The sequence below is a fragment of the Larimichthys crocea genome, chromosome XVIII (assembly GCF_000972845.2).
Source record: "Larimichthys crocea isolate SSNF chromosome XVIII, L_crocea_2.0, whole genome shotgun sequence".
In the NCBI taxonomy this organism is placed as follows: Eukaryota; Metazoa; Chordata; class Actinopteri; family Sciaenidae; genus Larimichthys; species Larimichthys crocea.
In genome coordinates, this window is record NC_040028.1 from 2,860,144 (window position 1) to 2,870,329 (window position 10,186).

Consider the following 10,186-nt stretch of genomic DNA (forward strand, 5'->3'; position numbering starts at 1 on the left):
ATAATTGCTGAAATCCATTGGACTTAGACATAAAACATGTGTCAAAGTATTCACATAACATGTACATTTATTATTATTATTATTATTATTATTATTATTAGACAAAATGAAATCAGCCAACAGTCACGTTAAGATTTTATGGCACAAACAAGAATCATAAAAGAACTAGATTTCATAGTATTTCACAGTTGTAATACATCAATACATGTGTAAAAAAAACAATATTTAAGGCCAAGTAAGAGAACCAAGAGTTTGTTGTGCTTTCAGAAAGTCAGACATACTGACTGCTCTATCATGCTTAACATTCCCTGTACACTAATGGGAACAACAGTCCTGTTGTGTGTGCAAATTTCTGGCAATTTACAATTACACGGTCATTTCTGAAGCTATAGTTTGTGAATTTGTAGCAAGTCTGTTGCTGAAATTTTCCCACAGTTGGAATATTGACCGTGGTTGAATAAATACTTCTTTTACACTTTGCCAACAACTAATAGTGTAAAGCCTTACGATCATAATACTGTCTGCTGTAACTTAAACCATCTGCAACCAGACAATAAGCCGCACAAACAACAGAAGGAAAGTGTAACAGAAACCCTTAATGATCCCAAATGACAAATACAAGTGGTGGTCCCCAGCATGTACACTATTACTTTCACTGCTGTTTGTTCCACTCAAAAATTGACAGCACTCATACACAGACAGGCACATTTCAAAATATACACAATAGTCGACTCATCACAAAGTCCATCAACACTGCCATTTACCCGCTGACAGTCATTCAAGTAAATGCTTTGACAGATCAACTGGGCCACCATGCTGCGTTCACCATGTCTGTGCTGCAGCTGAATATTAGCAACAGTAAAGAAGAAAATCTTCTGTCCTGTAGGTGAGCCATGAGTCAGCACTACAAAGACTCCTCCTCGGATTCACTGTCTGAGTTGGGCTTTGTCAGGAGCTCCAGCTCCTCGCCATCCTACAGCAGAAAACACATAAAAATTGACAACTTAACTTAGCAACCTGTTCTCTTTAAGAGTTTCCTCTGCCGAAATTCAATAGACTACATGACCTAATGAGATTAAGTGAGGTGAGGCACCAGCGTGAGTCTGAATGCCGTTTTCATAGCAGGGAATCAGATTTCCTCCTACATTAAAGAAACCACATTATAGAGAAATGAGAGCCAAGTTTTCTACAGAGAACTTGGTGTGTGTGTGTGTGTGTGTGTGTGTGTGTGTGTGTGTGTGTGTGTGTGTGTGTGGGAAGCGTGAAAGGGACTAAACATGGGGGTTAGATGTTACCAGTGTGTGGTCTTATGTGCGTGACTAGTGAAGATGTTTTTGGTGGGTTTTTTTTGCTCTGTACCCCTCTGGACCTCTCGAACACCTCTCCATTGATGACCCGCAGCTTTTCCTGCTGCAGGCTGTATTCCAGGTCCTTGGGCCGGCTGGCATTGTAGATAAAGATGGCCAGGAGGACCATGGGAGCCTGGAGGAAGAAGTCCAGCGAAGGGTGGAACTCAAAGAGGAAGAGGGAAAGGGCAGTAACCAGAACAGTGGTGATCTGGCCTGTCAGCACATGGAACATGTTGTCTCTAAATTTCAAGATGAAGGCCACAGATAAACCCAGGGCAGCTGCAGAGAAGACAGAGAAGAGTTTGACTTGTTCAAAAGCACAGTTTACATTTTTTATCCTTTTTGAGGCTTCATGTTATTTGATTCTAATAACTCTGCAGCTTTTATATGGAGACACCTCTCCATTCACTGCCCTTACAATACAGCATAAACAACAGCCTGTGCAGTCCAGAAAAATAACTTGTTGTTGATAGATAGGACAGTGATGGAACCTGTTTGTCGAACTTAGCATACACTATGGCCAAAAAAAGGTTGTTCCTTTAATCAGGAAGTTTAAGTTGTCTAAACCATAGAGGGTGTTGTGGAAGATATTGACCTTTTATTATATATATATATAGAGTATATATAGATATATAGATATAATATTATATATATATATATAATTATAGTATAATGTGATAATTTATCCACCATTCAACTCACCAGTGACCAGCACCAGACCCAGGGAGTAGACGTTATGTCCATGGAGGAGCCCGCAGTGCATGGTGAGGCCTCGAGCCTCACTGCCAAGCCCAAGGGTCAGCCCGTTAAACAACACACCAAAGGCATACCTACACATTATGCAACAAAAAACTGAGATTAGAATGCAAGAAATGAGTGTAGCTATGTGTCCTCTTGTCATGTGTGTTTTTTTCATTAGTCACTCTCACAATTTACTGTTCTGGATGAAGATGCTCTCTGTGAGCTGGTCTCCTTCTTTGAGGATCTTCTCATTGTAGATGTTGGCCATGGCGGAGATAAAGCACTGGAGGAGGAGCAGGATGTGACCCACACCCAGAGATCGAAGCTTCTCCACTAACCTGTCCCTCCAGGCCTGACCAGGCAGGGACGACACCCACGTTTCACTGGCACTGTAATGGGAGAAAAGAACTGTGTTACACCTGATAAAGAGTGTATGTTTTGTATGAGCTGCTACTAGCACAACAAACTTGAAATTCCAAATGAATTGTTGGTAGTTTAGATGTATTGTGGGTATTGTAGGCAGGATTAGGGTTAGGTTTTGACAAGGAAGAGGAATGAATGAAATAAATATCTCTCGTACAGCTGCATCAATTTTATTTGAAATTTCTCCCATGAATCTGACAATGTGATAAAATGTTGGAGTACACCTTCCAGGTATTTAAATTCATCACCTATTAATGTATCTCTGCACTCATCATGTTACCTGCTGTTCCTCATCTGCTCCAGCAGCTGTGTGTAGAGAAGGCAGGAGTTGGACGGAGTGGAAATGGGGTTTGAATGGAGACCTGGCACGGCGATGGCATTTTGGTGGCCTCCTGATCCTGTTGTCAAGGAAACAATGGACAGAAAGAGGACAACTAATGCTGCCCATTGAACCCAGGACAGGCGCCTCCTGTAGGAAAAAAGAGAAACAAAAATTGGTTTGGTTTAATGTACACTTGACGTGGCTGCAGCTGCACAATACAGGCAATGAGACCCTCATCACCTCTCACTCACAGTCACACTAGTCTACTGAAGAGCAGAACATTACAGAACTATCAAGTGACCCACTTACTTCAGAACAATTCTGAAGAGCACAGCTGTGGTCAGGATGACAAAGTTGGAGAACAACACTGCCATGGCCTGGGAACACAAGGAGGAACAGTAGGTTTAGATAAAACATCAGAGTGATAGCACAAGTCTATAGACAGGACATTTTGTAAAAGCTAGTAAAATACGAGAACGTAAACTACATTTAGATAACGCTCTTCACTGAATTCCCAGCAGGGTTTCAAAGAGTTAGGGTGCAGTTGGAATGCTAATGGTGGATAATTGTAAATCATTTCCTCCAATAACCCTAATGTAAAGTTGGCACAGAAAATGCTTCCTTAAACATTAAAGTCTTAACTAACAGGCTGCAGGTATGTCAGCACGTAGAAGATGATGAGGTTGTCGAGAAAGTAGAGGAAAGCAGGGACAGCCCACTTCAAGGAACCGAGGAAGGAAGCACTGGAGGAACAGCCCAGCTCTCTGCATGATCGTCCTTCTGAAGAAAGAGAGAAAAAAAGAGTGAATAAACATGCTGTATCATCTTACACACACACACACACACACACACACACACACAGTGATTACCTCGAACTATGACCCTGACTGACATAACCAGACAGAAGAGCAGTTTGAGCGCCTCAGCGAGTAGATTGACTGATGCAGGGAGGAAGTCATACTTGTTCTCTGCAAATTGACCACAGATAAAGAGAAACAGTCAACAAGATGCCAACACTTCAGTGGAACACACAGAAAATCATTAAAGCACCAGCTCATCACATCTGTCAATTACAAAAAGTAACATCTGTCTCATTGTCAGTCACTCACCAGCATTGGCAGCGAATTTAAGCAGCAGGATACGACTGGTCCCGAGGATTATGAAGCCCAGACCGAGGGCCAGAGTGTAGGCCGAGGAGCGGGAGCACAGCCTGGGGCAGGAATGGCAACACACCATGGCTAGGACGGGACTGGATGCAGTCAGAATTGCTGGGACACATAAAAAATACAGATGGTGCTGGTAAAACAGAGGTACCATGGCTGTCACTTTTAGAATATTGCAAAAGAGATGCAACAATACTAAGATCAACAGTCAATGGACAACTCAAACACCATCAATGAAACTTCTACAAACAATCAGAGCTCACAGGGTATAAGGATCGACAAGCAAAGTATGCCAAATCATAAAACTTTTTGAATTACGCTGCAGGAGCTGTGTGGAAGAATTTGGATTATTTACTTTGTGGAGAAACTATTTCCCTCTAATGCCCACTTGTGAAAATCTATATCAGTATCTCAAGAAAACCTCTATATCTATATGTACATGAGACTATTCACAGCTCACCCATGTAGCTCTGATCATGTGCATGTGTGAACAGCGCTGACAGATAACACTGTGTTAGCTCATTATATGTCACACATGTCGTTCATGGATCCAGCTTCTCTAACGTGTACATTAAACACATTTGGCCTGTTGGTCAGACTAAACAAAGCAGTAGATACTCCATGTTCTGTCATTCCTGGCAGTTCAAGAGGTATTCGCAGTACGTTACGTGTTCTAATGTGCGTACTGTACACGTTAATGCTGAGCATGACAGTACAGTTACATTTCAGTCCGTCACAGAAGTTCAGAGCTATGTTAGCATCCTCTCACACAGCCGCCATGTCTGCACACTCCTCAGTTAAACTCGCGCCTTCTCTTCGTGAATCTTATATTTATGGAGCCGATCACATGTCAGCATTAAACACACTTACTTTATTGGATTTATTTTCCTTTCTGCCAAAACATAACTGACGCGGCTCCCTTCACGCTTCCTGTTTTTTCTGCGCATGCGTACTGGCTGGCACAGGTGCCGCGGTGACGTCATCCTACACGGACTGCAGGTCCTCGCGTGCAAACTGTGGACTTTGTCCCGGTCCAACAGAACCGAGCTGAACGAGTGTGCTGTGTGTTCAGAGGCCGAGGCAAGGGAAGAAGAAGAATTTAGTTTACACTTTCACTAAATGTATTTTTTATTATTACTGAGTTAGTGACACATACTATGACACATACACACACACACACACACACACACTATACTATGCCCTGAAGAGGACCAGAGCTGCTGTGTGCAGGCTTCAGTGCAGTCTTTATGCTGGTATATATACTGTACAGCTAGTAAAGCTTTGGGTGATATTCATGCACAGCAGCCTTTCTGACATGAAATACTGGATTAAACACAGTTGTGGCCAGCCTAAGGCACACCTGTCATGCTGTCTAATCAGCATCTTGATATCCCACACCTGTGAGGTGGGATGGATTATCTCGGAAAGGAGAAGTGCTCACTATCACAGATTTACACAGATTTGTGAACAATATTTGAGAGAAATGGTTATTTTGTGTATATAGAAAATGTTTTAGATCTTTGAGTTCATCTCATGAAAAATGGTAGCAAAAACAAAAGTGTTTATATTTTTGTTCAGTGTATAATTGTTTTTCAGTTGTGTCTGACTATCAAACTAGACAATAAAAAAAGTTTAATGTTTTTCTTTGCTGTATTAATTCATGTTTTACAGAGGATTTAACCTAAACCAGGTTTTGCAACAATAATAAACATCACATTCATGCAGGCGTAGTAGTATATACTACACACAAACAGTAGGTCTAGATAGATAGGCCATTTATACCACACAGGTATGAAATGGGTATGGTATCAGATGTGTGAAAGATAACTCCTAGCATTTCTCTCTCTCTCTCTCTCTCTCTCTCTCTCTCTCTCTCATTCTCACACACACACACACACACACACACACACACACTATTAAGGTTGGTTTTTATTAGCTTAGCCATTTTAGGCTTAATTAAAGTACTGAGATGAGGATTCTAAAAAATAATTAAAATGAATCTCTTCTGGCAAATTTGAGCTATATTCATTCAACACAGCCAAAATGGCTTAAAAAATAAACAACAGGATGGCACGAAATGTCCCCAGGATGCCTTAATGATAAAGTTATTTTTCAATAGACATATTTTTTGTTTTAGTGTGAAAAAAGGCCAGGTTGTGGCAGTGGGGCTCATTGGGTGCTCAGCACCCCCTAAAACTTTGACACTAGACAGGGAAAGGAGAGACAGACATCAAATATCAGGTATACTACAGATATACATGCTTGTATAAACCAAAGAGGGAGGTATTACATAAATCCCCCCAGAAATATCAACACTCAAGTCAGTAACTGTATGTACTGTATCTCCTTGCCTGTTTTTATTATTCCAATTACAGACAAAAGTTTGGACAGACTCTCAATTAGGTATATGGTAAGTGTGTCCAAACTTTTGACTGTTATGACTGTTAATGAAGCTAATTCTGTGTATTTGATTAAGGAAGGAAAAACTGTTTCAAAACACAGTATATATCATGTAACATGCATCTATTCCTTTAGGTCTAAGTAGCAATGACTTCATGAGCAAGTTATTTGATGAAGGTCGATGGGAGTAAAGGAGTCTAAATACATATCAGGGTTTACAGCTGTTTCCAAACTTGCTGTATCAGAATGCAGATCAATGCCTGTTGAGGGCAAGAGGTGATGGATTTTGTCTCTAATAGTTATAATTTTATCATTAAAGAAGCTCATGAAGTCATTGCTACTAAGGGAATAGATGGTTCAGTAGAGCTGTGATTCTCTGTTAGTCTGACTACAGTGCTGAAGAGAAACCTGGGGTTGTTCTTATTCTCCTCTATTAATGAAGAGTAGTAGGCTGCTCTGGCATTACGGAGAGCCTTCCTGTATGTTTTGAGATTATCTTGCCAGACTAGATGAGATTCTTCCAGTTTGTGTTCAGATTTACGTGTCTCTTGCTTTAATTTACAAGTCTGCTGGCTATACCATGGTGCTAGCCTTCTTTGTTTAATTATCTTCTTTTTCAGAGGTGCAATAGAGTCTAGAGTTGTCCGTAATGAGCCTGTAATACTATCAACAAGATTATCTATTTGTGAAGGGCTAAAGGAAGCAGACAAGTCCTCTGTTACATTGAGACATGGCATTGAATTCAATGCTGAGGAATCACTTCCTTAAATTTGGCTACAGCACTATCAGATAAACATCTGCTGTAGAAGTCTGATAGTATGAACTCAAAGGTTATTAAAAAATGGTCAGACAGAAGAGGATTCTGTGGAAAGACTTTCGATGCCATACGAGAGAACAAGATCAAGAGTGTGGTTCAGACAATGAGTCGGTTTATTTACACTCTGACAGAAGCCAATTGAGTCTAATAGAGAGATAAACTAAGACTATCATTGTGGTTGTCCACATGAATGTTAAAATCACCTACAATAATTACTTTATCTGTTTTAAGGATCAAGCCTGATGCAAATTCTGCAAATTCAGATGAAAATTCAGAATAAGGACCTGGACCTGAAGCTCGATATACTGTAACAAATAAGTCTTATTTCTTAGATCGATCTCAGTTTGTTCACGTCAATGATGAATCCTCCATGCATACCAAAGTTTGTCATGGAGTACCACAAGGTTCTGTACTAGGATTTTCATTGTTATGCTGACAACACCTAATTATATTTAATAATCAAGCCTGATGCAACCAATCAATTAACTAAACTCCAAGCATGCCTTAAGGATATAAAAAATTGGATGACCTACAATTTTCTGATGTTAAATTCAGACAAAACTGAAGTTCTTGTAATTGGACCCAAACACCTCAGAAACTCTCTTTCTAGAGACTTAGTTACTTTAGACGGGATCACCCTGGCCTCTCTGTAAAGAATCTTGGAGTTGTTTTTGATCAGGATTTGTCCTTTAACGTCCACATAAACCAAATTTCGAGGACTGCATTCTTCCACTTATGTAACATCGCTAAAATCAGACGCATCGTGTCTGAAGTGGATGCAGAAAAACTAGTCCACGCATTTGTTACTTCTAGGCTGTACTATTGTAACTCTTTGTTATCAGGCTGCTCTAATAAGTCTCTTAGGACTTTGCAGTTAATTCAGAATGCTGCTGCACGTGTTCTGACAGGAACCAAGATCAGAGATCACATCTCTCCCATTTTGGCTTCCTTGCATTGGCTACCTATTAAATCTAGAATAGAATTTAAAATTCTTCTCCTTACTTACAAAGCTCTTCATGGTCAGGCACCATCTTATCTAAAAGAGCTCATAATACCTTATTACCCCTCTAGAACACTGCGCTCTCAGGACGCTGGGTTCCTTGTGGTTCCTATAGTTTCCAAAAGTAGATTGGGAGCCAGAGCTTTCAGCTATCAGGCTCCTCTTCTGTGGAACAAACTACCTTTCTGGGTTCGGGAGGCAGACACGGTCAACACTTTCACTTCTACTTTTACTGCACTACATATTTTTGATGAATTTAATACTTTTACTCCAATACATTTTTCATGTGCTGAATCGTTACTCGTTACTACTGTAGCGTCCAGCTGGACGTGTGATGAATGACGAGGCGTTCAACAAACCTGCATTTATTGCTGAATGGTTTAGTTACAGGACTCGGTTACTGTCGGCCATAACCACGCCAAAAAACCAACATAACAGTCCCGGTCTCACACATCAACCTCGCTCGTGCGGCGTACGTCATACACCTGACTCACCCAGGCGCTCTCTCTCTCACCTGCTCCCCCGCCCCCTCGCTCTCGCATTCATTCAGACGCATTCAGAGACCGTGGGAAATCATAGAACTCTACCATGAACATTGTAACACTGTAACATTAAAAGTTGTGCCCTAATAAATATTTGAAATAATATAAACAACAGTACTTGTACTTTTATTTTCAGTACTTGAGTAGCATTTTTTTTTTTACATACTTCTACTTGCAGTACTTAAGTACAAAACATTTTGAATCCTTTGGTACTTTCATTTAAGTTTGGTGTTTAAAGAACACTTCAACTTCTACTCAAGTCAGTTTTTTGATATAGCACTTGTACTTCTACTCCACTCTTTTACTCCAGTACTCAGAGTGTGTTGTACACTTAAAACCTCTGACTGCTCCATCCCAAACATAAGCCCTTGAGATGTTGAACCTGCTGACTCTTTCATGATCAATGGCATGTGATAGGTTGGCGATAATGTCAGGTAGTGTAATGTTCATCTCCTCCCTATAATGACAAAAAAGTGACCTAATTAGTGGATTTGCCACTTTTACAAAAAATATTTAAACACCAGAAATATTGTACAGAGAAATGTCAGGCCCAGAACAAAGCGGCAGACTCAGACACGGAATAGGCAGGTTTGGAAGAAACTTTTATTGTTTCCGAGCTGCTGATACACAGTCTACAAAAATTACAACAAAAATGGCTACACTGACCAGAACTCTAACGCTAACTAAAACTCTGCTACTCTCTCTGAAAATCACAAACACTAAACTAGAAAGAAAAACGCTTCACCAAAATGGGAAGGAATAAACTAATACAATTTATCAAACAAAAACACTCACTCAAAAATGAGGAGGAAACAGAACTATCTATATCTATGACCTAATCTCCTAAACTGGCTAGAAACAAAAACGATCACGTAGGACGAAAACAGGCTACAAAAATACTATCTACACTTGAACTTATGGCTATGAAACTTACGAAGCAAAGAAACGTGGAACAGGCTTGGAGTCAATGGACAGGCTTCGGTGCGACAACAGAAAGTACGAAGACACTTCGGCACGGGACAAAGGGAAACACAGACTATATATACACACATGAGGGAAATGGGGAACAGGTGGAAACAATCAGGGCGGGGAAGACAATCAGACCGGTGACACATGAGGAAGGGCAAGTGACCTGAGACGAGAGGAGAGTTATCTTTCAAAATAAAACAGGAAATGACAAGACATAACAAAAACCCAGCTTGACCTCACCGCGGTGTGACAAGAAAAAACTGGAATGCCACAGGCAATGGCTCAGTTTACATTGGTGTGTGTTGTAAACTCTTCAACTATCTGAAAAACAAGTTAAAATGTCTAAAACGTTGAGAGCAAGGAGCCAGGAGCATCTTTGAAACACAATGCAATTCGTTCGTTCGTTTTCTTCCGCTTATCCGTGGTCGGGTCGCGGGGGCAGCAGCTTCAGCAGGGAAGC

The 10,186-nt window shown here is 40.6% G+C and overlaps 1 protein-coding gene across 4 annotated transcripts; it reads right to left on the reverse strand.

The window, feature by feature from the left end:
* Positions 1-122: 122 nt before the first annotated feature.
* On the reverse strand, positions 123-5,001 carry slc35a5 (solute carrier family 35 member A5). 4 transcript variants are annotated; one of them, XM_019259975.2, is made up of 10 exons: positions 4,869-5,001; positions 3,945-4,103; positions 3,705-3,803; positions 3,482-3,615; positions 3,145-3,212; positions 2,794-2,982; positions 2,279-2,479; positions 2,052-2,179; positions 1,360-1,628; positions 123-973 (listed from the first exon to the last, which is right to left on the reverse strand). In XM_019259975.2, the coding sequence occupies exons 2-10, from the start codon at positions 4,069-4,071 to the stop codon at positions 905-907; spliced, it is 1,284 nt and encodes a 427-aa protein (XP_019115520.1). In that variant the 5' UTR covers positions 4,072-4,103; positions 4,869-5,001; the 3' UTR covers positions 123-904. The 4 variants fall into 4 exon arrangements, with proteins under 4 accessions (XP_019115520.1, XP_027146816.1, XP_027146815.1 ...); XM_027291015.1 differs by lacking the exon at positions 4,869-5,001 and adding an exon at positions 4,721-4,854; XM_027291014.1 differs by lacking the exon at positions 4,869-5,001 and adding an exon at positions 4,459-4,692 and having other exon boundaries at positions 3,482-3,612.
* Positions 5,002-10,186: the final 5,185 nt, after the last annotated feature.

Coding starts and splice junctions, on each gene's coding strand:
- slc35a5 (XM_027291013.1), bottom strand. Junction 2,180..2,278: donor TTCATCCAGAACAGTAAATT/GTGAGAGTGACT, acceptor CATAATGTGTAG/GTATGCCTTTGGTGTGTTGT. Junction 974..1,359: donor TGTTCGAGAGGTCCAGAGGG/GTACAGAGCAAA, acceptor TTTCTGCTGTAG/GATGGCGAGGAGCTGGAGCT.